Here is a 25,959-nt window from a genome sequence, read left to right on the forward strand (position 1 = left end):
ACTTTTACCCCATTGGTTAGGGCATGAACAGGAGTCAGCCTCACTCACTAGCTAGTGCAAGACATTAATGTAGCATCTCCAGAAACCCTCTTCAGAACACTTTCTGGACCTGTGGATGATCAGGAGAGGACTAGACCTGCTGTCTGTGACCTGAGAAGGACTGCATCTGGTCCCTCTTGTACTAATGATAAAGAAGGACAAGGACAAAGAAGTCGACTACAGGGGTCAGGTGGCTCCTACAGAGAGACAATAAACTGCAAGAGTCCTTTTCCTAGACCTATCGAGCTGACCAGTGAAAACTAGACCTGGACTAGACCCAGCTGTTGGACACTACCTGACACCATTTGAGTCTGTAAGTGCTTGAGGGGTTTAGAAGAATACTGCTGTGGTGGATTCGGATTCAAACACCTTAATCAGTAGGTAAAATATTCGAACTGGAGGAACCTGGTTGGTGTGCCTGACCCACGTTCAGTTGCAGTCAGCCTGAAATTGAACCTAGGTCCTGGTCTATCACAACCAGAGACTTCCATTTGCACTCAGGTCATGAGTCACAAAGGTAAAATTAACACTTTTGCGTAAGTTACGATTGTTTGCTATTCAGGAAGGGACTTGTGAGTACTACCTTTACGAGTGCGGAGTGTCCGCACATGAACAAGCCTATGTTTTTATGATCGGAGACGCCTCACTCCTAAAGATACTACTCGAAAATCTCATTGTGAATACCAAACAATCGTACTCTTACACAAAAGTCTAGGTTTGCCTTTGTGAATCAGGCCCTGTGAGTTTCTTTGTGCTATTTATACTTACAGGTAGACAGCTTTATCGGTGTCCTCTGACTACCCTACTTAACCTATCATTCTCCTCAGCAGTGGTCCCCACATGTTGGAAGCAGGCCTGGGTCTCTCCGATTATAAAAAAACCCACCCTAGACCCATCACAACCAGGAAATTTCAGACCAATTTCATTGCTTCCATGGGCCTCTAAATTGGCAGAAGCCCATGTGAACAAGGTTCTAGCCAATTACATGACGCAACATCAAACTCTAGACCCATCACAAAATGGCTTCAGGCCAGGATTCAGCACCGAATCCGCCCTGCTGACCACCATCGAAAACTTACGGAACATCCTGGACGCCGGTCAAAGTGCTGCGCTGATTTTACTCGACCTCAGCGCAGCCTTTGATACGGTCTCCCACTCCATCCTACTAAAACGTCTCGAAGCCATAGGTATCAAAGACCTTGCTCTAGAATGGTTCCGATCATTCCTAACAGATAGATCTTTCCGGGTCTCTGCCCCCCCGTTCACATCCCAGCCTCACCCCATAGAGCAAGGCGTCCCCCAGGGATCGGCGCTTAGCCCGTCCCTATTCAATCTTTATGTCCAGCCTCTCGCCGAAATAGCAAAAGAATGGGACCTGACACTAGTGTCGTACGCCGACGACACCCAGCTTGTCATCTCCCTGACTGAGGGCCCCTCGATCTCAGCGGCGAGATTTAAGAACGGGCTAGAGGCAGTTGCTCGCTGGATGTCACACAACTGCCTACAGCTGAACGCTGGCAAAACAGAGGTGTTGCTTTTGGGTAAAAACCCTGACTACTGGACTGATCACTGGTGGCCGTCCGCACTGGGCCCTATCCCCCCTCCCAAAACCGTGGTAAAAAACCTTGGTGTCTGGGTGGACGCATCTCTTAACTTCCAGACCCACACTAAGAAACTGGCTGCCACCTGTGTGGGCCTGTTGAGGAGCCTTCATCCTATCCTTGGCTTTTTTGACCACCATACGCGCCAACTGATAGTCCAGTCCACCATCCTGGCTCGTCTGGACTATGCCAATGTCCTCTTTCTTGGCCTTAATAAAGCTGAGATGGCGCGGCTACAACGTATTCAAAACTCTGCCGCCAGGGCAGTTGTAGGCCTCCCTCTGAGGTGCTCTGCAAGAAACACCATCCAGAAACTACACTGGCTGCGCATGGAAGCCCGAGTCCAGTTTAAAGCCCTCATTACGGTTTTCAAAATTCTCAAGACTGACTGTCCTGGTCTCTTGCGCCCACTCTTAGAGCCCTACACCCCTCAGCGGACCCTACGCTCCTTGGGTCAAAACTTGGTTGTTACCCCACGTATAAGGCTAAGCAGAATGGGCGGTCGCTCTTTCAGAGTCCTGGGGGCAAGGCTCTGGAATTCCCTTCCACTTAACATTCGCTCCATAACTAATCTGCTGGCCTTCCGCAAAGCGATTAAAACATTCCTATTCTCCCCATCCTAACCTCTTACTGCCCTTCCTTTCTCTCTCCCCCCTCAGGTTTTGTTATAGTTTAGCGCCGGGACGCCTCGTTGCTGGGGCAGCTGTTCGCGCTCAATAAAACGTTATAACATTTTAAAACTAAATAGCTCTGATTGTCTTTGTTTGAAGTTTGTCATCTTGATGTCATTTTGTTTCTGAAATTTCACTCTATTTTTCTAATTCATTTTCAGATTTATATTGTTTTGCATTTTGACTTTATTACTATTTTGGTACTGCATACATACTCTCCATATTGCTCTAAGTTAACCATGTCTGCTCTGTGCCACAGCTACCCGGCGTTGAGCTCAGACTAATTTAGTGACTTTGAGAGTTCACCCTAACATAGGTTGTGATTATTATACGAGGTGAGTTTTTTTAAATGGGTCCCTGGTACTTGGAACCAGTACCAGGGACTGCGTGGAATTTACTAAACCATAATTGTAAAGGGCCATGGCTTACAATTAGGCAGTAATAAAACAATTTACAGCTGACATGTATTCTTTTGTGAATAGCAGTTAAGCGTAAATGTAATAATTTGCAACCGTAAATGTAAGCTTATGGCCACTAATGGCTTTATGAATCAGGCCAAAATGTTCATATAAATATGGGGCCCGATTCACAAAAGTAAACAGAGACAAAAGTCTAACGTTACGACTTTTAGTATTCACAAAGGGCATTTACTGGGCATTTACTACTCGCAAATGCCCTCTGTGAATATCAAAAGTTGAACTTTACAAGTTTCTCGTATTCACGAATAGTAAATGCCCTTTTTGAATACCGAAAGTCGTAAAGTTAGACTTTCGTCTCATTTTACCTTTGTGAATCGGGGCTGTCGGACGGAGAGAAACAAAAGCTTGGAATTAAACATCAGCACCCTCCTTAGTGAACGCCTTGGGTCCTATCATGATCCCGTTTTAGGATCCATGAATTGTTTTATGATGCTTGATGTTTATGACCTGTTTCTGTATGCTGCACTCCTAGCCACAGGGTTTAATTAAAACAACTGTTCCTGTTTTACCAAACGCCTATTGTCTTTGTTTTTTCAAGGTAAATTCACAGTTGAGCAACATTACCCATAACACAGGCACCCTTGTACCATGGTGCCAGAATGTCTGTGTTGACACTATGTAGGCCAAACTCTGCCAGTCAAGGAGAGACCTTTCACAAAACATTATTTGGTTAGCATCAGGAGACTAATTTATGGAGAAATTTGTGGTACATTAAGTATTTTTAAACTTGAAGGGTCAGTAGCATTGGTGAAGACTGGAAACACTGCAACTGTAATACCTGAATACTTATTTCAGTCTCAACGCCTTGTACAAGGTTGCAAGAATCCTGCTCTCAATCAACTAGGTTCTCAACTCTGATTATAACATAAATCAGAAATCTAGCACCAATCGAAGGGGCAAAAGGGGTTGGGTCAGGATCCCTGCGAAAAGAACCTACAATGGCAATTGGAGGAGAAAAAGCGTCTCCGAAATTCCTCCGCTGTTGTGGTGATCCCTATCGTGCACAGGGCTACCCATCAGTCATGCTGTCAGCTCATCCTTTCCCATCTCATCATGGGGAGAAGGGTTGGCAAGAGCCTCATTCACAGCACCCTACCTTATGACAAGATGAGGTGAAAAAGCAAGAAATTCACAGCTGGAGCGTATGCATCACTGTGCAGACTCCAACTTTGGCCTTCAGTTCCCGAGGCTGGAAGAAGATGTGTACCTGCCCTGAGATTCTACCCAATACCATATTCTGCAGCACAACTGGTCAGGTAGCTGAAGGTAAGTAAGTAAAATAAAACCCTGTGAAATGTTGTTGGAGAGTGTATGTGTGTTGTAAGCACTGCATGGGCGCAGAAGAGATCTGTGCGTTTGTTTTTAGCTTCTTTTGTGTGTATATATTAGCTCAAAATATCTCAAAGTTACTGCAGGTGTTTTTGTTGACCACAGAGCTCGGACATACAGGGGCAGTAATTGTCTATTTGCTCCAAAAATAAATGCGCAGACCACTTCTGCTCCTGGTAATTATTACTCCTCCTATAAAAGTGCTGCAATACGTCACCGGATTTTCATATCAGCGCTGGGATGAACAAAACATCCCAGAAACCTGAGCTGATGCAATAACATGTCCTGTCCTCATCTTGCTATCAGCCTGTTATCTCGGTAACCTTGTTTACTTTGCGTGTCTGTTCCCCTGTCACAGTTTCCTCCCAGGGTAACCTTCAGCTAACTTTCAAAGGCAAACGAAACATTTTTATAGAAACTTCCATTTGACGCCATGCTCTGCCCACGCTGGGGCGTTCTGTACGATTGGAGGCAAAATTAGAAGTAGGAATTAGCTTTCCTTCGGAGTGAATGTTTAAAAATGTTTTGTTTTTACCTATCCGTGTTCTATTTCTTTCATTGGGAGGCGTGGGCTGAGGAAGACTTGCGAGTGGATGCATTTGGGCCCAGATTTAGTTTGAATTTGTCTGGTGGTTGCGTCACTTTTGTGGCACAGCCCTGGCACAAAATAATTTTTACCATTTACTAACCCACACAAAGCCACTTTGCGTGGTTTAGTAAATACAAAGTAAAGCAAGACTGCGCTCAGCTCTGCCCTTCATTACTTTGAGTCAGATAGGTGTTACATGGAGGAGGATGAGTGTTCTATGCATCCGTATTTGTATTTTGACACAAACCCACTTTTACAAAGACTAGAAAACCTGGGTTTGTGCCAAAATGGTGTGCCTACCCGACACAGGCTCAACAAGGAGAAATATCTTTATTTTTCCTTCTTACTTCCTCTTTTCTTGTGTGCTGCTTTGTGCAACACACATGTAAAGCGGAATATGCTTCTAAGGATTGTTTTTACGCAGGAAGGTGTATCTTCCTGCGCCAAAACAATCCTACTGTTAGTATTGATGTTGATGTACGCAATGATACGTGTATTTACAAAATCGAAATCAGATCACTGTTGTCGAAATCTCCCGACATGACCTCTCCATCAACCCAGAGTAAGAAATACATGGTCAGGCAAGCCCTGCACCCTAGGCCTGAGGCTACTGATTGACAGATCCTAGGCAGGGTGGCATGTATCCAGGAGGACAAACTCCAGAACAGGAAAAATCCAAGTTAGTCCCACAGATAGGCAGCAACACCACAATGGTCTTGGGAGATTTGACCTAACAAAACACACATGGCCGAAGGGGCACGCATTCCTAAAACACCATAAAGTTAGATGCCACATGTAGGTAGGAACACTCAAACAATCAGGACACGGCACACACAACACACGCAGAGAACATGCGCTGCCCATGCCGGACATCTTGCCACCTTACCCACAGTCCCTCATTGTGTCCATGCAAGGTCGAGACCATCTGCATTTGTCATCAGGTGGGAGGACTTTATGGCTTCATGACTAGACCCGCATCCCATTCTCAAAACAGGATACAGGAATTGTTTTATGATGCTTCGAGAAATTCAAAACAGTTGAACATTGAGTCATTCCTCAGACCTGTTTCTGTATGCTGCACTCCCAGCCGCAGCGTTTAATTAAAACAACTGTTCCTGTTTTACCAAACGCCTCTTGTCTTTGTTTTTTAAAGGTAAAATCATAGTTGAGCAACATTACCCATGACACAGGCACCCTTGTACCATGGTGCAAGAATGTCTGTGTTGACTCTATGCAGCACAAACTCTGCCAGTGCAATGAGAGAGCAGAAATGCTCCATATCCTTGTAAATGTGGTGCATTTTTGCTCTCTACATTTCACACAATGAGGCGCAGCAAGTTCTCTTGCTGTGCCATGTTGCATGAAATAATAGTAAATGTGCTCCTATGTTTACACTGATGGAGTTCTGAAGAAGGAACGGAAGGAAAGACCAGGGACTGAATGGAATGACTAGCTGGGGGTCATGCTTCGGATTCACCACCTGTCTTATCCCTGGTATTCAGGGTCAGATTAGGACCAAAAATAGGCCCTGGTAGCCCTAAAAAAGTGGCCCACATTTGAGGAGCACGACCTTTCACAAAACATTGCTTGGTTATCATTAGGAGGCTCATTTTTGTAGACATTTGTGGTACATTAAGTATTTTTAAGCATGAAGGGTCAGTAGCATTGGTGAAGACAGGAAACACTGCAACGGTAAAAACTGAATACTTATTTCAGTCTGAAAGCCTTGTACAAGAATCCTGCTCTCAATCAACTAGGTTCTCGACTCTGATTATAACATCAATCAGAAATCTAGTACAAATTGACAGGGAAAAAGGGATTGGGTCAGGATCCCTACAAAAAGAACCTACAATGGCAAGTGGAAGAGAAAAAGTGGCTCTGAAATTTCTCCGCTGTTGTGGTATTCCCTATTGTGCCCAGGGCTACCCATCAGCAAGAGCTTCATTCACCGCACCCCACCTTATGACAAGATGAGGTGAAAAAGCAAGAAATTCACAGCTGGAGCGTATGCATCACTGTGCAGACTCCAACTTTGGCCTTCTGTTCCCAAGGCTAGAAGAAGCTGTGTACCTGCCCTGAGATTCTATCCAATACCATATTCTGCAGCACAACTGGTCAGGTAGCTGAAGGTAAGTAAGTAAAATAAAACCCTGTAAAATTTTGTTTGAGAGTTTATGTGTGTTGTTTATATGAGTGATAGTGTAACTAAGTGAGATTGAGTGAGTCAGATGGAGTGGGAATAAGTGAGACTAAGTTAGAATTAAAGACTGAGTTAAGGTGAGTGCAAGTGAGTGTGAGCTAGAGTGACTGAGGGCCCGATGTAGGTCGGTCGGTAACGGCCGAAAATCGGTATTTTCGGCCGTTACCGATCGGTAAATAGGTGATTGGCATGTAGGGGGCTTTATTTTACCGAATCGGTAAAATTACCGATTCGGTAATTTTACCGATTCGGTAAAATAAAAAATCGGTAAATTTACCGAATCTGAGCCACCCATAAGTAGGTGGGACTCTTCAGAGTCCCAGGAGCCTTACCAAATCGGTATTTTACCATCAAATAAATTTGATGGTAAAATACCGATTCCGGTGTGCATGCACATGTGTGCATGCACACCTATGCCATGTGACAGGCAGACCTGCCCTTAGGGCATGTATGCCTGCCACATGGCACCTGAGCCTGTTTTGGGGGTGCCAGAGGGTGTCAAAGTGACACCCCCTGCACCCTTGTGGAAATCGGTATTTACCGATTCGGTAAATACCGAATCGGTAATGCCCATTCATTCCTATGGGCTTCATAGCCCATAGGAATGAATGGGCATTACCGATTCGGTATTTACCGAATCGGTAAATACCGAAATCATCCGATTCGGTATTCCAGCACATCTGGAATACCTACATGTCGACCCCATAGATTTACCGATTTTTAATTACCGAATCGGTAAAATTCGGTAATTTAAAATCGGTAAATCTATTTCACCTACATCTGGCCCTGAGTGATTGAGAACGAAGAAGAGTGAAGGCGGTAATTCTTGCTATATGATGTACCTAGGTAAAACGCAGGCACACAAACTGTAATTCCTGGCATATGGAACAGCCCTGTGGAAAAAGGTTGGATCTGACATACTGGGCATAATTATTGGTACATGGGAAACTATGGCAAAATGCAGGCAATGGCATATTGTAGGTCATTCTTGGCATATGGGATGTGGCACCCATGGCAAAATGCTGGTGCTGGCACACGAGAAATAGTTTGTTGTCTATGGGACGCCAGTGGTAAAATGCTGGCACTGGCATATTGGAGATCATTCTTGGCATATGGGACACCTATAGCAAAATGATGGTGCTACCATACTCAAGATAATTCTGGACGTTAGTCAGGACAACCATGGCATTTTGGGCGGGGGACACAGGCAACCACAACGAAATTCTTGCATTGACATTTTAGTGGTCATTTTTACCTTTGGGTCACCCATCACATATGTATGGATGCAGTGAATGGCAACATTGTGCCACTGGCATACTGTATGTAATTCTTGGCATTAACAGAGTGCCCATGGCACAGGGGAACCATTTTTACCAAAATAATTCTAGCCCTGACACATGGAGGTAATTATTAACATATAGAGGCACCCTCTGCACATTTTGAATGGAATGGGAGTCAACCGTTTTCATTGACTTGACCCACCTTTAAAGTACTTTAGGATTTAGTAAGTGCATTTTAAGAGGCAATGGTTTTTGAGCAAGTTTATGTGAAAATTCTGCTTTAACATACACTATTTAACCTCTTTTAAAAAAGTTTTTTTAGGGGAGACACCCCATGAACCTTCCTTGCAGATGGGCATACGCTCTATGATTTCTCACAGGAATGCAGAGCCGGTATTACACCACTCCACTTTCAAAGCAGCTTTTTGACTTTGTTCAACTCCTGTATGTAAGGGAAAGGCATAATTTATTTTCTTATTTAATTTCTTTTATAGTTGTCTGAGTGTAGGGTGACATAGTGATTTACATCATACTCACATATTGTAAACAGAAAATGAATCATAGTTCATCAATTCATTGGAAATATTTTAAATACGACAATGATGGTTACAAGGTGTAAAAGTAGCCTATCTGCCCCATTGGTTGGTATAATATGTTAAGAGTGCTTGGTCTGGTGAACCAGAAAGGAATTAAAACTCTACGCAGTGGCTGGGGTTGGCAGCATTAATGAGAGTTTATTACTACTCAAAGAACCTTTTTTTTAGCAATATCAAAATAAATAAAGATTGATTAAAAACGAAATAGGTTTCTATGCTTTGCTGTTTGCATGCAGCTCCTTGATGCTAGTTCATACCTCACTGTGCTGCAGTGGAAGGATTATAACTAGGGGCACTAGAATTATGTGATTCAGCAGCCACTGCGTTTTCTGTATAATTATTAATTTGCCACATTTGCCACTTAATTCGTCATCTACTGCATAATATGCAGATTTTAAGGTAAAATATTTTTTCTAGCTCAGTCAGTTTGAAAGTTACAAAAAACTCGGCAAAACGTGTTCCAGCGCAATTGATGGCCCTTCTAAAATGTTGACTGGTCATCTTTCAGTTGTAATTACTGTATTTGATTTTTAAACTGATACTAATGGGGTGAGCGTTTTCCCAGACTGGGATGACAATGGTATAAATTGACAAAATAATGATATAATATCATCAAAAAGTTGCATAATAAGTCCTATTGTACCTCAAAATGTAGTCAACTGCTGCATAATTTGGTCCTCCCTACTGCATAATTCTAATGGCAGTGATTATAATTTATAAGCTGCGAGTAACAAAAGGACATCTAAGCAGTAACCCTTTTGACCTTTTTACATAAAATACAAATCTTTGATCTGCAAGCTACATGATGTGTTCGCAGCAGGCATATCTATCTATATATCTAGGAACCCCATGGAGGTAGTGTGTAGAGTGGGAACACTCAATACAAGTCAACAGGAAAGTCGCGGTTGCAGTTTTAAAGAAAAAGGACCCTTCTAGCAGACCCTGAAGAAACCCAGTGAAATATGGAAGGTTGGAGAGTCACCCCGGTGGTTACCACAGGAACCAGGATACCTAACCCAGGTAAGCCGGGCGCCTCGGTGCGAAGTGATGTCGGAAACCGCTGTAGACCACAATGGAGAACTTAGTGAAGATGCCGCTTGCAAAGAAGGCGAAAGTGTACGGTTGAACTCAAAGATGGATTCAAGATGAGAGGTACCTGCAAGCAAAGGGGACAGAGTCTACGCCACTCAGGAGTGACCAGGAGGCACAGAAGACGAATGCCCACCTATGTTGGAGAATCATGAGAGTCGACAGTTCCCTTGAAGTTGCAGCTGTGTGGACCAGGCGATGCTGTGGAAGATGGGGAGCTGTTCACGAGCTGTCCACATCGGATGTTACGAGCCAAGGGGTCAGTGTCTGACAGGGGCACAAACAAGCCTTGGCAACGGCAACCAACGTAGTCAAATAAAAAGTTGCAGTGTCGGGACTTGCAAGGTCCAAGTGACTCCCCACAAGAAGGTAAGTCAGAGTAGGCCCCGAGCAGGGGAGCCCAGTGGAGCCACAGAAGACCCTCGGGAGGGCCCATGTGCCGAAGGCACAGGAGTTGCAAGAGGACCTCAAGCAGCTCACCAAAGGATGAAGACACATGGTGCACAGGATGTGATGCAGGCAAAGATCTTGGCTGCAGGAGATGCTTGAGGCTGGAGCTTCTTGGAGCCCGAAGATCTCTGGATGAGAGCATCAACGAGCCTTGCCAATGGCAAGTTGCTGCGGTGCACAAGGGTTCTGTTCCAGCGGTTCCAAAGGGGGATACTGGCCTCAAACTCGGTGAGAAGACAGTGCAGGCCTTGAGGGAGTTGCAGAAGCACCACCTGTGTAGTTGAGCCTTTCGGAGTCCGTAGGAGCCCAGGATCAGAAGACCGGTCAGCTTTTTTGCGGTTCCTGCAAATGCAGGGGAGTGACTCCTTCACTCCAAGGGAGAGTTCTTCTGGTGTCTTGGATGTCCACAGGCCTTGTGAAGAACCTGTATGGAGCACAGGCACAGATGTTGCAGCAGACGTGCTGGGCGATGAGACCAGGAGCAGCAGGAGTCTTCCCAGTTCCAGTCTCGGTTCCCAAAGTGAAGTCCAGCGAAGTCCAAAGTGCCCAGACGGTTGAAGTGGTTTTGGATCTGAACCTTGTCCCATGACAAGTCTAGGGACACACACACAGGTAAGCCCTTAAGTACCCTAACGAAAGGGTTGGGACTATTCAGGGATCCCTCCCAGAGGAGGGGCTGGACAGTTGAGAGGATACTCCCATGTTGTTTGTCCAGTTTTGCACCAGCGCGGGAGCCAACGGCTCCCTGAACAAGTTTCAACTGGAGTATGCAAGGAGGGCACCAAATGTGCCCTTCAAAGCAGTCGAGAGGTGCTGGCAAGCACCTTCACCCTGTCCCAATACACTAAGTCCTGTCTGGGAGGTGGCCACTCCAGCCTTCCCCTGCTCGAACTTGGCTCAGCAGCAGGGGGGCAGAAACATGTTTCAAGTCAGCAGCAGCCCTAGCTTGCTGTCCGGTTCTAGAAGACTGGTACCGGGAGCACTGAGGACCTCCCGGAAGAGCTTTACAGTTCATGAAATCATACCTCCCACACGTTTACGGTGTGGGGGTATGATTCCAACATGCTTGATGCCAAACACGACAGGGTTCATTACAGCCAGTTTAAAGATAGCCATCATAATGCATGGCCACTCTATGTTTCGTAATGGATGATGCATTTACAACCGGGGAGAATGAACTCCGGAGGTCTGCGGGTGTCCTGCTTAAGCAGAGGCACCCTCACACTTAGAACTGAGCACCCTGCCTTCAAGATTAAAAGTGCTGCCTTAGGGATGACTTATAGGTTTTAAGTGTAGTGACCTCATATAAGGAAATGTATATTTGTTGTGAGTGGTGCTAGCATCAGCTTACATAGGCTGCAATGGCAAGCCTTTAGTCACAATTTGAATGGCCTCTCATGGGTGGCATAATACATGCTTCAGCCCATGGGAGACACCTGGTGTACCTATGCTCTGGTTACCTTAGTACCATATACTAGGGACTTATCAGGGTACACCAGTAGTCAATCTGGAGTGTACTCAAGTACTCACCATGTCCAATTTAGGGAAGAAACACAGAGACTGGGGTCCTGCTTAGCAGTATCCCAGTCAGACTAGTCAGTAAAACAGAATGACACCAGCAAAATGTGGGGGTGACCATGAAAGCAGATCTTACTTTCCTACAGTCCTGGTGGTGGTTGTTTCCTACAGTCCTGATAAGACAACCACCACGGTTGTCTTATCCGTCAGGGAAAGGATGAGTTGGGTGTCATCCGCATAGAAGGTACCTGTGATGCCTTGTGATCGGATGATGTTGGCGTGCGCTCTCATGTATACGTTGAAAAGAGTGGGGCTGAGGAACGATCCCTGTGGTATTCCGCATACTAATCTCTTGTATCTCTTATGTGAAGGGTGGCAGCCTGACCCTTTGGGTTATTCTTCTGAGGAAGGACCAGATGCATTTGAGAGCAGATCCTTGTATGCCAGTCTCATGGAGTGTTCCGATGAGGGTGTTATGAGAGATTGTTTCAAAGGCCACAGATAGGATGAGCAGGATGAGGGCCATTGTTTCTCCTCGGCCTACAATGATTCTAATGTCATCAGTGGCTGCGATGAGGTTTTTTTTTAGTGCTGTGGTTTCTTCTGAATCCTGATTGATTGTTGTCTAGAAGATGGTGAAGTTCGAGGTGGGTTGTGAGTTGCTTGTTGATGGCTTTCTCAATCACTTTGGCTGGATAGGGTAGCAGGGAGATAAGTTAAGGAAGTTGCTTAGTTGATTCGGGTCGACTTTGGGATTCTTCAGGACGGTGCTTTCCTGAAGTTTCCATTCATCCGAATATGTGGTGTGCATGATAGAGGTGTTGATGATAAGGGTCAGGGTGGGACTTATTGGTGATGTTCCCATGTTGTAGATGTAGCGGGGGCATGGATCTGTTGGGTCAGCTGAGTGGATGGTCCGCATGATTGCAGCTGTGTCGTTTCTAATGAGGATTGTCCATTTGGTCAGTTGGCTGTCTTGGTTGGTGGTTGGTAAGTTAGCGATGAGTTATCTGGGGTTGGGTTGGTGTGCGAAGTTGCTGTAGAAGTTGGAGACTTTGCTGTGGAAGAAGTTGAATAGGTTGTCGTAGAGTTCTTGGGAGGCAGCAATGTTGACAGTGGCTAATGGCGAGGGGAAATCCTTAACGATCGAGAATCTCCTTGCAGCTGTGGAAGATTTCTTTGATGTGGCCCACTAGTGCTTTTTTCTTGGTGTCTCTTACTTGTAGGTAGTGTCCGAAAGTAGTCTTGTAGGTAGTTCTGTCTGGTGTTGTGGCTGGCTCTCCATTTCCCTTATAGCTGTTTACAGTGTAATTTGATGTCTCTGAGCTCTCTTTTGTACCAGATGGCTTGCTTGTTGGATCTACTCTGCTTGTTGGGTGTCAGGGAGTCCATGCTGTATTTGATCCAGTTGTTGAAGTTGTTGCTATCCTTGTGGGCTGTCTGTGGGGCTAGGTTGCTCCGTGCTGAGCCAGTCTGCTTCTGTGATTTTGCCCAGCTGCGGCTTGGAAGGCTGAATCTGGGTGGGGTGTTGACTTGAGGGGTGTTGATCTGGAAGTGGAGGATGGAGTGGTTGATTCTTGTGAGTGGTGTGGTGGAGTTGTATTTGATGCTGTCGCTAGTGGCAAAGATGGGGTCCACTGTGTCTCCTGTGGTGTGTGTTGGTTCTGGGATGAGTTGGGTTAGTCCGTTGTTGCTCAAGCTTTTAAGGAGTGCTGTGGAGCATAGTTTTATTTGGTCTTCAAGGTGAAAGTTGAGGTCACTAGGCGATTGTAGGCTCTGTAGTCAACAAAGTTGGTGATGAGGTTGGTAAGGGTTGTTCGTGGTCCTGGTCGGTCAGTAGTCGAGAGTTCTGTTCAGGTTGTTGTTTTTCAGAGATTTGCAGCTTGAAGTGCAGGTGTTTCATGAATGGGGTGGCGTTTTCTGTGGATGTTGGTATTTGATGGATTCTTTGTAGATGATCGCGAGTCCACCTGGCTTGTAAAGGTGGTCCTGTCAAGGGATCTTGTAGCCTTGAGCAAGGTCTCTGTGATGATGAAGAGGATGTCTGGTGCATCGCTACTCAAAATGTCCCATATTTCATGTGTTTGCTGAGTGATCGTGTGTTGAGAAGCATGCATGCGAGTGGGTGCTGACATGCAGGTTTGCTGTGGTGTGTTGTAGGTTGGGGGTGTAGGCGTTGGTGCTAATATGTTGGGAGGGGGTGTTGAGGGCGTTGGTATTTGTGTGGGGGATGTGGATGGGTGAGTGCTGGAGAGCCGGCGGTGGATGCAGGTGAAAGCTTCTACCCTGGTGTGATGCGCAGCACAACAGCAGTTGGAGAATGGCATCTGGTCTAGCATAGTATCAAGTTCTGAAGTGTATCGCTGGGCAGTGATTGGACCAGGGTTTCTGGCGCCGGACACGGACCAGGCATGGAAGGTGTAAGAAACTGCCCTTTTTTGCATGGTTGCCCCTCACTTTTGCCTAATGTTGATGTTGTGCTTCCCCTTTGACACCTCTGCCCAGGAAATGTATTGTTTCTGGTCCCAGAGAGCAAGGGTTGTCCACTCGGGGGTCCAAAACCATGTCTATGTGTGACGGGCTGCCTGGGGGCAGTCTGTGCCTGCCTCAGAGTTGGTGGGTTTTTGGGGGGCACTTCTGGAGGGCCCTCTGGGGTGCATGTTTTAATGAATCTCACTGACAATGGTGTGGATTTGGTATAGGGAGCTGTTTGGTACCGGGCACTCCTGGGTTCAGTGAAGCCATCATGGTGTTGAGGGAGCTCATGTTGTTGAGTGTCCATCCTGTGCTCCTTGTGGTTTCCCTGGCACTTAGAATACTCAAGAATGGACTTGAGTACTGTGGGGGCATATCTGCTTATGGAGATATACACACAAGGTCCAGGCTACCATATCCCTTGTTTTATCCAAACTCAATTACACCAATGGCCTCTACCACGGATCACCTTTAACGACCATGAAAAGACTACAACGGATTCAGAACTCAGCTCCCAGACTACTCTTAAATAAAAAACCGAAAGTCCACATCTCATTTGCCTTGAAAGCCCTGCATTGGTTACCGGTTGCCAGAAGATCCACATTCAAGCTGCTTTCTATCGCCCACAAAGCCATACATGGAACGCAACTGCTCTTCATCAGGAATAAACCGCCAAACACATTCAACAAAGGAACCTCCAATCTAGAGTGGTGTCAGGCTCCTTCTTCTGGTCTCCTCGGGGCTGTGCTGAATTACCTATAACTTCCCCTACACAACTCCCCAGAGTCTGAAGTTACAAACACAGACTTCTAGGATAGTCCCGTAGGGGAAGGAAAGGAAGGGGACAGCGGGGAGGGAGATCTGAAATGAGATGAAGACAATTAGAATACACCCCCGCACCTCCAATATATGACCACCCACTTTCTTTCCTTTCTCGTGTTATGTATTATGGTTACACCCCTACCTGAAAAGGAAAATACAGTGGGCTTTAAACCTAGGAGAAGAGATTCTGGGCAGTACCAGGGTTTGTAACCAACTGCAGAGGAAGACACAAAACATACAATGTAACTCTCATCCTGATGTGAGCTAACCTAATCTACAGGCAATCCATCAACATACCAAACAATGAATGTTTTCATTTCTGTGGTTTAGACAAATCCCTCTGATACGCAACCCCACAAACGTCTCTCCTGTGCAGGGGTGAAAAGATAGACAAAACGTTGTGGAGACAAATCATAAATGCACAGCAGGCAAGGTTAATACCCTCTTAACGTAGTCTGCTGAACCTGCACAGTTCCTTTGCTCCACAGGCGTCTAGTAACTCTAGACTTACACGCAATCCAAGTACAAAGTAAATGAACCTGTAAACAGTCTGAGCCCAAACTGTTGCTTTTATCGTTCTCAAGGCATCGTATATCTTCACAAACAGCCTTGATCAAACGTCTTTCCCAACAGTAAGTTTAGCCCGGTCTTTGCTTTCTCCCTGCAATGAGACGGCGAGCGCGCGTCTCTTCCAACAGGAAGAAAGTGTTCGTTCAGACGAGGGAGCTTTCGTTATGCCCCCTAGAACACGCAGTCAGCGTGTTTTACAATACGGAGCCCCACGAGACTTGTACCCAACCCAGAGCGGGGTACCAGCGGTCCAATGGAGTAAGAAACAAGAAGGGTCTTACCGGAGTTCAGAATACCAACCCTCGCAGTTACCAGGGAAGAATAATCGGCAATGCCGGTGTCTTCGGCAGGGTCTTTATTTCTGGGTTTTGCGAGGCGTGCGTCACGCACGTAACGTACCGCACGGAACGCTGGGAGTTGTAGTTTAGTTAGCGTTGCGATCTCCAACGTAGCGCTGTTGTAGGTCTGCGATCCGCGGATGAGAGAAACCTTGACAAGTGGCACCTCGCCTCAAAATCACAAGATAGAAGAAAAAACACAATGGGTGGCACATCATTCTCTATTCAAGCAGCCAAACTATGGAACTCTTCACCCCCCACATAAGATCCACAGATAACCACCTTATCTTCAGAAAACTACTCAAGAATTGGCTCTTCCCCACATAACCACCATACACAAACAGATATAAATAATCAGCATATCTCTCTGTATATAAGCATGTATTTTTACTATATATATGTACCTATATATGTGTATTGCTTTCTATAACCGTGTAGAATACTTATGTTAAAAAAATATTATATATAGATATTCATTAGTTCTGCTTTTAAATGGACATATTACCTATAGTTACATTATTCTATGTTTTAACATGTATATCAGTGACTGCATAAATAAGTAAATCTTTTTATAATAACTATTTATCTACAATTGCTTCACGATGGATCTACAAAAAAAATATATAAACATAAATAAAACTAATTTAAAGTACAACAACACTTGAAAGCCAGAGTTTATTTAATGAATCTTTAATCTATATATACTACCTTCCTTTATGCAACTATATACCTTGCATGTACATATGGATCTATCTTTATTACTTTTGGATCTATATATTTCTTACTTTTCTTCTAATTCAGCATACCTAGTGCACTACCCTATTTTCACCCTATACTACTCTTTACTATTGAGATCCTCAAAACACGCCTTTCTAAACCCTCCCTCTGAATCTTCCCCCTCCCACCTCCCTTTTACTCATACCCCTCCACCTCCCTTTTACTCATACCTCTCCACTTCCCTTTTACTCATACCCCTCCACCTCCCGTTTACTCATCCCAAGCCTCCTCCTACTGCTATGAGCTCCCTAAAAAAAGGTCTAAATCCTTCCCTTCTATCCCTCCACTATCCTTTTAAATCCAAATAACAGACTAACATGTCAACCACTCAAATTAATTTCATATTTTACTATCCTAATTCAGCACTAACACTGTATGGGTTCCGGAGTAGCGTGCTACTCGCCGAAAAAGAACGTTGATGCCTCGTCAGGGGTAGTACGCGCTATATAAATGCAATTACAATAAAATACAATATAAACCATCTCTGCTAACATATGACAAGTTAAACCTGACTAGACAAAACACGAATCTCTCCAGCAAGTGCATACTACAAGTACACAAAATAAACTGAGTATGTGCTGGGTAAAATTTAAACCTGCCAGGTCGAGGTTTGGCCACAACTCCTGAACTGGCATGGCCTTCCGTTGAGGACTTTCGGCCTTTGTGCACTCCCCTACCCCCTCCCACTATGACCTAAATGTGAAATCCTAATGGATGGAGGTGCGGCAGGGGAAAGGTGAATGACATTGCTTCACTTCTGGGACAGGCTGTCCCCATAGGGGCCGTGGTGAGAACTGACAACTAGGTGCGAATGGCCCAAAGGCTACAACAACACCTAGCCTCTTCGCACACTGTGGGCAGTTGACAAAGTCCCCCAAAAAACCAGCCCCCTGCTGACAATTCAGCACCAGCCCATCAGCCTATGCCATATTGCCTTCAGTCTTCATGGCAATCCGACCCTGCTGATATTACCTAGATATGAGTTGGTGGAGGGCATTGGTGGTGGTTATCTACCTCCTTGATCTTAGCACTTCACTGGCTGACAGAGTCACTCAAGGTAGGAAGGAGTAGGGTAGTGGAAGATACACTCTCGTCTGTTTGCTGCTATGTGCTGTTGCTAACACATGCGGTGCACATTGGATTGCGCCATATCTGCTTTAATAATTGATATTGTGTCATTTTAATATCCTCCAATCTGTTTCTATTTTCACTGTCGACACTTCATTACCATGATTACTCCTTTGACACTGTGGTTATTACTGTTATTGCTACTATGAGCCCATGTTCTCTTTTCCAAGCTCAGGTGTGCCACGTCTGCTTGTTGGGTGCTGCGCAGCATTTTGACGGCTTTGTCGCTGAATTTCTGAGGTGTGAACTTGACAGAGGGTTTGTTTCCTGCCAGACAGGATGTGGAAGCTGGGATTCATTCCAAGGACAGATCAGGCTCATGCTCTGTGAAAATTGCTTGGAATGGCGGGAAGCTGAATTTAAGGGACTGTTGACCACGGATGGTTTTGCTTCTCCTTCTGCTGTTGAGGAGGTGGAAGTGGGAACATTCATTGTGAAATGTGCAATCAGCAACAAGCAGCAGCAGTAAAGGACACACTGCAGCAGCTGGACACCATATCGCTCCCAATGAGGGTGTGACTTTCTGCGCATGCATCAACTACTTTTAGGTTTGTTACATTCAAGAGCACTAAGATGTTGATTTTAAAAGCTGCATTGGGTAAACCAGGGGAGAGATTCAGTATTCAGAGACCCCTGTAGATTGTATGCGGGGAGGACATGTGCTAAGGCTTAAAACATCAGCGTCAGCAGTGCTAAGGTGCCCGCGAGATGGGAGCATGTGCTAGTCAGCTGTGCCTAAAGCCGACGCCCAATGCAAATACACACTCACCTCTGTGTTCACACGTCCACGTGACGGATGACATCAGAGAACTGAGCTGTTTGTATTTCCTTACTTCCTGTTTTTAAAGTGCGAGAGAAACAGGCCCTGTTACAGTAAAAATTGCATCTGTGAATGTATTTTGTAAATCTTGGAAAAGCACTGTCTCCAGCAAATTTTGTTTGTGTACGCCCAGGAAAACACTGATTTTTAGAAATGGTGAAAACACTGAAAAAATACTAAACTGAATCAAAAAACATATAATAAACACCAAAAACAAGAAATCTGAATTATATGCATGCCTCGAAGAGTTTCAAGTTGGAATATCGTGATCAGCCCATAGCCTTGCCAACAAAAATATTGAAACAAAGCCCATTCTGGGGCCATGTATGGCCCTCCACTTTGAAAATGTAGAGATCGGGTCTTATGGTTTTTTAGGGTGTGCATGCAACATCGTGTTTAATGTTATAGGTCGCCTAGGGGTGGTCACTGCCTTTTCTTCATAGTTGTATTTTTCCTTGTACAATAACAATAATGAGCAACATTAGGTTAGGTGAACTAAACATATAATGACAATACAAAACACCCAATATTCCTTCTCATTATGTAGGTTCTGGCTATTTTGCAGATGGAAGTCCGAACAATGAGGTGCCTGTTGAAGAAGCTCCTTCCCTGTCCTTGCTGAACTATCACGGTAATTCAATTTTGTTATGGGGTATTGGGGCATCATTGTTATATTCCTGGACAGACACAATACATTTCTGTATTGAACCTGCGTTTACATGAGCTCGAGCACTGCTGTTTAGACATGGAGCCTGGTTTAGATTTTTGCGGGCAATGCGCTGTCCATCACGATAGCATAGGTCATTACCTCTGTCACCCTGACCAGACTACCTCCCACCGAACCGAGCGATCTCTACTGGCCATGCTGAGATCTCAATGCCTTCAGAGGAGCTGCGAACACAGAGCTTCTCTGAAGGTACTGAGAGGCCTCCATGTTTCATGCAGCCGCTCAGCAAACTTTTTTTCTCTCCAAAAAAGGGTTTTGGATAGAGTGGCAGCTTACATTTATCTAAATGGGGATATGCTAAAGATCTGGCATGGATCCAGCCCTCTAGGGCCGACTTTGGAGATCTCTGGTCTTCATAACCAATCCTTGCTGTATGGCTTTTGTGTCACTCTCAGTTGCCTTGCTCTTATTTATTGCTTTCTTCTTTTTCTGTGTTTAACCCAGGGTTAGTCTCAACATCACAGTCAACACTAAGGGCGCTTCCCCTAGTGTTGGCTGTAGTGTTGACACCGCAGTCAACACTGAGAGGAGCGCAAATTGTGCACTGCATGTACCATAATGCAAAGGAGCAAACTTTTCTGAGTTATGATGTAGTGTCTGGCCATACCCTTTTACCTGCCTAAACTATTTTTCATGACCTCCTCTGCCATTTATCACACATTCCTAATGTTCCTTTTTGAAAAAATTGCATTCAAGCCCATTGATTACATTTTATCTGGCCCGAGCCGGAGATTATGTCTCGAGCCGGAGAATACGGCCCTAGCCCGAGAGTACCGTCCGGTGCGGAGAGTACGGTCCAGGTGCGGAGATTCTGGTCCGACTGCGGATGTAAAGTTTGGAGTCATAAGTGATTTCTGTGAATACCAAAAATCATAAGCGCCTTCTGTGAAAACCAGAAGTTTAGGATTTTGTTTCAGATTAGTTCTATGAATCGGCCCCAGAATTCCTCCTTATTGTCCCATCCTAACACTCACTGGACATCGCACATTGGATTAAACAGCTAAGAGCTTATAACTGCTTACCACACAAAATAGATTCAACGAGATCCTTGTGAATAACGCTTGACACGAATATGAACATTCAGGAGCACATCCGCTGTGTTACCAAAGGAGCGAACTTCCACATGAAGATATTAATAAAAATGAAACTCTTTCTTCCCCATGATGACTTCAAGTCAGCTATTCAAGCCCTAGTGATTCCCAAGTTGGACTATGGAAGTACAACCCTCTGTGGTCTCCCCAGATGTATGCTTGAGTCTCTAAGGGCTTCTCTTAGCTCTGCCGCTAAACTCATCACAGGATTTAAAAGAAACAACCATATCACTCCTGATCTGAAATCCTCAAATTGGCTCCCATATGAGGCAAGGATTCCCTTACAAATTGCTTGCATGACCCACAAAGCATACCCTTCAACACTCCAAGATACCATGCACAAAAATTGGAACTATCTGGTGGCTGTAGAGCTTCTAGAAGCCCTAGTACACTACTGCTGAAATCACGACATTCTATAAAAAGAAACATATAACTGAGCATTCTCAGGTATTGTCCCAACAATCTGGAATGCCCTACCCCCTGAAATCAGACTAAACCCCTCAACTCCTTCATTCAAGAAAGAAGTTAAAGTAATACAGATGAACACATTTCTGCCATAAAATCCGCAATCTTCACTCTTGAAAACTATGTACCTCTCTGGCCCTGCACGTATGCTTATCCCTCACGTTATTTTCTTTTTATTTGGGGAGAGAGTTGTATGCCTTGGACCCTGTGGTGGTCTGTCCTGAGGCTTCTTTCATAAAATGTTCTGCCCTGAATAATGATGTTGTTCTGTATACTGGCTTTCTCATTAAACGCTGTAAAGTGCTCTGATGCCTGCAAGGGTCATGTTCGCACTATATAAATCTTTAAAAATAAAAATAAATTAATTAATAAATAAAAATAATTACCCAAATCACTTAGGCCCTAATCACAAGTTTAAGGCAAAATTCCAATCCCTGTGCAAACATGTTTTTGCACCGGGATCAGAATTTCAAGTTGTGGGATGATTATCACACCGTGTAAACAATGAAAAGTACACTGTTCCCCAAGGTGATTTAAGGGTGATGAACCGAGTAATGGGAACATGCCCCAAAAAAAGGAATGAAGGGAGGGGAATCCTCCCTTTCAGGACTAAAACCCTCACACACCCAGCAAGCTAGGTGTCATGCTTCATCATCTGGGTTTTGCTCCTCGTCAAACTGGCGGTACAATGTCTGACGGGCACCCATAAAGGGGCTCTTTATCGGAGATCTTTTGTCCCTGCCAGTTGGTGCTGTGGGTGTGAGGGCCCTAGGGGAAGTGTAGATGTCGGGAATTAGTGATGGTTAAAAAAGGTTAGGTAGTCCACTATGTGACTTTAATGGTGTGGCTATCTACCTTATTAAAAACAGTGAGGAGAGATTACTACCTGGTGCAAGGATCCAGTAGAGTACGCTATACTTATTGGTCAACATGTTTCATGCTATGTATTCGTATAGATACAGTGCAATTCATCAGGACCTAAACAGTAAATGACTATCTACACGCTGTGGTAGGCGAAATTACCTACTTCGCAGGATACTGAGGGACAGGCAGAGAGTCCTGCCACTTCTTAGTGGGACCTGGAGTAGGATGACAAAAAGATGAATCCCATGTATGAAAGCAAAAGCTAAGGGAGGAGTCCCTTAGCAGAATCCTATGTTAACACCGTACTCACCAACACTCTGAGTTCCAACAACATCCTGGATGAAACACAACATGGTTTCCGCGCCGGTCATAGCACCGAGACTGCTCATTTGGCCATGACGGAACACCTGCGGAACATTCTTGATCATGGCCAAATGGCGGCACTGATCCTGTTAGATCTCAGTGCCGCCTTTGACACTGTCTCCCATAAGATTCTGCTCCACCGGCTTGAGGAAGCAGGGATCACCGATTTGGCCTTGCTTGGTTCAGATCTTTTTTGACCGAGAGGTCCTTTCGTGTGTCCACTCCTCCTTTCCTATCTCTGGCACATCCTATTGAACAGGGCGTCCCCCAGGGCTCGGCACTAAGCCCCACTTTATTTAATCTTTATGTCCAGCCACTAGCAGATGTCGCCAGACAATGGGACCTTACCATCGTCATCGTCCAGGTTTAAAAATGGCCTCACTGCTGTGGCAGACTGGATGACATTGAACTGTCTGCAACTAAATGCAAACAAGACAGAGGTGCTATTGGTTGGGAAAAACGCTGATTTATGGGGTGACCGTTGGTGGCCCAATGCTCTGGGTAAAGTCCCGGAACCCAAATCAGAAGTCAAAAACTTGGAGTGTGGCTGGACTCCTCCCTTAGCTTTTGCTTTCAGACAAAAAAAGTCGCTGCCACATGCTTTGGCATTTTACGAGGTCTAAGACCTATTTTAAAGTTCTTTGATTCATCTACAAGGCAGTTGATAGTCCAGGCCACGGTTCTTTCCCGACTGGATTACGCCTGTTCCTTGCTCTTGGGAGCCAATCAAGCTGAGATTTCCCGGATGCAGCGCATCCAAAATGTGGCTGCTAGAGCCTTAGTAGGCCTTCCCCGATTTTGTTCTATCTCCGATACCATCCGGAGGTTGCATTGGCTCCCCATGGCTCAGCGAATTCAGTTTAAGACACTATCTTTCTTTCAAAATTTTAAAACTTGCGACTCCTAAAATGCTCTGCAACCTTTTGACCCCGTATGCCCCAACTGGCGTACTACGCTCTGCAGGTCAACATTTGGTCAGGGTACCCCGGATCAAGCGCTGCCGAGTGGTAGGACGTTCCTTCCGCTATCTAGCAGCTAAACTGTGAAATTCACTACCAGCACACATACGTGAACGGGAAAGCCTGTTCGACTTCAGAAAGGCTGTCAAAACCCACCTTTTTCCCCGAAACTAGCCTGTCTGGTATTACGCTCTGCTTATTTTCACTGGAGTCAGTTATTTTTCTGCCACAAAGCGCCGGGACACCCCTTTGCTGGGGCAGCTGAGCGCTATATAAACTATCGTAACATAACATAACATGAAGGAGAGATACAGAAGGATTACTGTAAAGTTTATTGTCAACCTGTAATATATCATCACGGTTCACCTGGCACGGGTGAGTGTGTCTACTGACCCTGCCATAACATGCCAAAAATACAACGAATATACAGAATAATGCAAGGAGAATTCCGACGGAAACTGAGTCTCACCCTACTAAGGAAAGGTTTAAAGCTTCAACAGTGTGGAGCACCTCAAGAGTAGGCACCCTAAAGGGAAATAGAGAAAAGGTACAGCACTCAGCCATTTGGTGGGGGGAATAACCCACAGCCAACGACAATGCAACAACAGCCCTCCAATCATCAGTTGGAGGGTTAGCATATATACCTGGTCCTGATGAAATACCATTGACCCTCCAGGCATTGAGACATGAAACATGTTGATCGCAAGTCACCCTTTTGGAAGGTGTCTTGGTTCATCATTATCAGTGATAGCTCCCTTGTTTTTTACTTTGTCAAGGGGACTACTTTACTAATAAAATCATCCCCACCCCATAGTATATTTTAAACACCTGCATACCACCCTACACTTACACACCCCTTCACTTGCATTCATCCATACGCTAAAGATAAAAAGAGGGGTCCGTCGGGCATTGCAGCGTCGGCCTGAAGAGGAGCAGCTCAATGATGAAGTATGACACCCTTCTGGGGTGTAAGGGCACTCAGATCTGATCACTCGAATCCCTCTTGTCTACCTGCCAGGTCCTTCTGACAGCCTTACCCCCTCCCAATGAGGAAGTGCACCCTCCTTTTGTGCTGTATTGGTATTTACCACATTTTTCGTCTTTAATAATTGGATGCACTTTCACCGCCTAAGAAATTAAAATCACTGTCTTCAAGCTATCTCTGTGTTCCATTTTAGGATATTAACTAGTGTTAAGATATTGTCATGGTTCAATTCTCTGGATTCTTAGGCAAAAAATCCTCAAGATTTTGGGTGCGAACAAAATACATAATTTGTGGAGATTGTAGGTTCTTTCTACTGGAACCCAGATTCTGGAATGATCTTTCTCTTCATATTAAGAGGGATCAGTCCTTACTTTAATTCTGAAAATGGTTATTAGGTTAATTGGCATTTCTTTGTCCTGTTCCTCCACAACCTCCAATGTTGCCTTTTGCTGCGAGGCAGAGATTGGTTTATTGTGTGCATAGAGTCAATAACTAAATAACAAATAAAAATGTAACATGGGCATGCGAGTTTGGAATGGGCCAGATAAGTCTTGAGGGCAAAAAAATGATTGTATATCAGAAGAGGCCAGTATTTTATCATCTGCAACATCTCACCTTTAGAAATACTGGGGTATATGTACAAAGAAGTGGCGAAGTGAGGTGTTAGCCGTCATGGCTTAATGCCTCACTCTGCCACTTCAGAAATGCAAGGCTGCACCATATTTACAAGAATATGGTGCAGCCTAGCGTTTCTCCCTGCGCTGGCGCTACAATTAGCAGCCTAGCGCCGATGCAGGCACTCTTGCACAATAGTTTAAAGGTATCTGCGTGCAGTGGAAGATTGTTTATGTTCAGGAAAGTGTCTCTTCCTGCACATAAACAATCTTTAAATGCTGTTTTGTCACTTCTATGTGTGCTTAATGCAACACACACGGAAGTTTCAAAATGTAATTTAAAAAAAAAAGATTGTTTATGTGCAGGAAGGGTCACCTTCCTGGGCATAAACAATCCAAGTCGTTTTGCTTTTTCCATATGTGCTGCGCAAGGCAGCACACATGGAAAAAGCAAAAACAAGGAGAAATAAAGCAGTTCTCCTCGTTTCGCCAAGTTGAGACCAGATTTACTCTGGTCTTAATTTTAGTGCTGCCTCCTATTTACGCCACCCTTGTAAATAGGGGGCAGCGTCAAAATCAATGAGTGTTGCGGTGGAACACCCACCCCAACACCCACTGCCCACCCCTTTCATGCTAAGCATAGCGTGAAAGGAGACCTTATTTTCAAGGCAGCGTTAAGCCATGTTAAGTTGTTTAACACTGCCTTATAAATAAGGCGAGGCTTAATGCCACAGGAACGTCGGAAAAAGTGACGTTCCCGTGGCGATAGGAGTTTGTACATATGCCCCACTGTGTCTACAGCACTCCAGAACTTACTGTCACCTTAGTCTACAAAATGTACAGTCAAAATTGAAGATCAGACATCTCATGCATCTCAATTTGTGTACACCACTCATGGCAAGTCACCAGCAACCACGACAAAGAGATACCACACCGTAGTTTCTTGAGAACGTTTCTTTATCTCGTGATTCAAAAGGATCTTTATGATCGGCAAGGCAAGTATTTACAAAACAGGGCAAGGGCCCATAAAGTCTCGGTCAGGGTAGGGGTAGCGGGACAGTCTTATGGCTCAATGTCAATATCGGGGCGTATCCGGCGCACAGCTCTCAATCCTCGAGCC

The 25,959-nt window shown here is 45.0% G+C and overlaps 1 protein-coding gene across 4 annotated transcripts in view; it reads left to right on the forward strand.

Moving 5' to 3' along the window:
* Positions 1–25,959, forward strand: part of SRPX2 (sushi repeat containing protein X-linked 2) — a 454,362-nt gene that overhangs the window by 182,479 nt on the left and 245,924 nt on the right. For 2 of the 4 annotated variants that reach the window (XM_078688454.1, XM_078688457.1), the window contains one exon: positions 19,319–19,402. In XM_078688454.1, coding sequence (XP_078544580.1) covers positions 19,319–19,402 — 84 coding nt within the window. Of the gene's footprint in view, positions 1–18,369; positions 18,500–19,318; positions 19,403–25,959 lie in introns of those variants that run through there. The other 2 variants (XM_078688456.1, XM_078688455.1) reach the window with 2 other exon arrangements.

The sequence above is a fragment of the Lissotriton helveticus genome, chromosome 4_1 (assembly GCF_964261635.1).
Source record: "Lissotriton helveticus chromosome 4_1, aLisHel1.1, whole genome shotgun sequence".
NCBI classification, from domain to species: domain Eukaryota; kingdom Metazoa; phylum Chordata; class Amphibia; order Caudata; family Salamandridae; genus Lissotriton; species Lissotriton helveticus.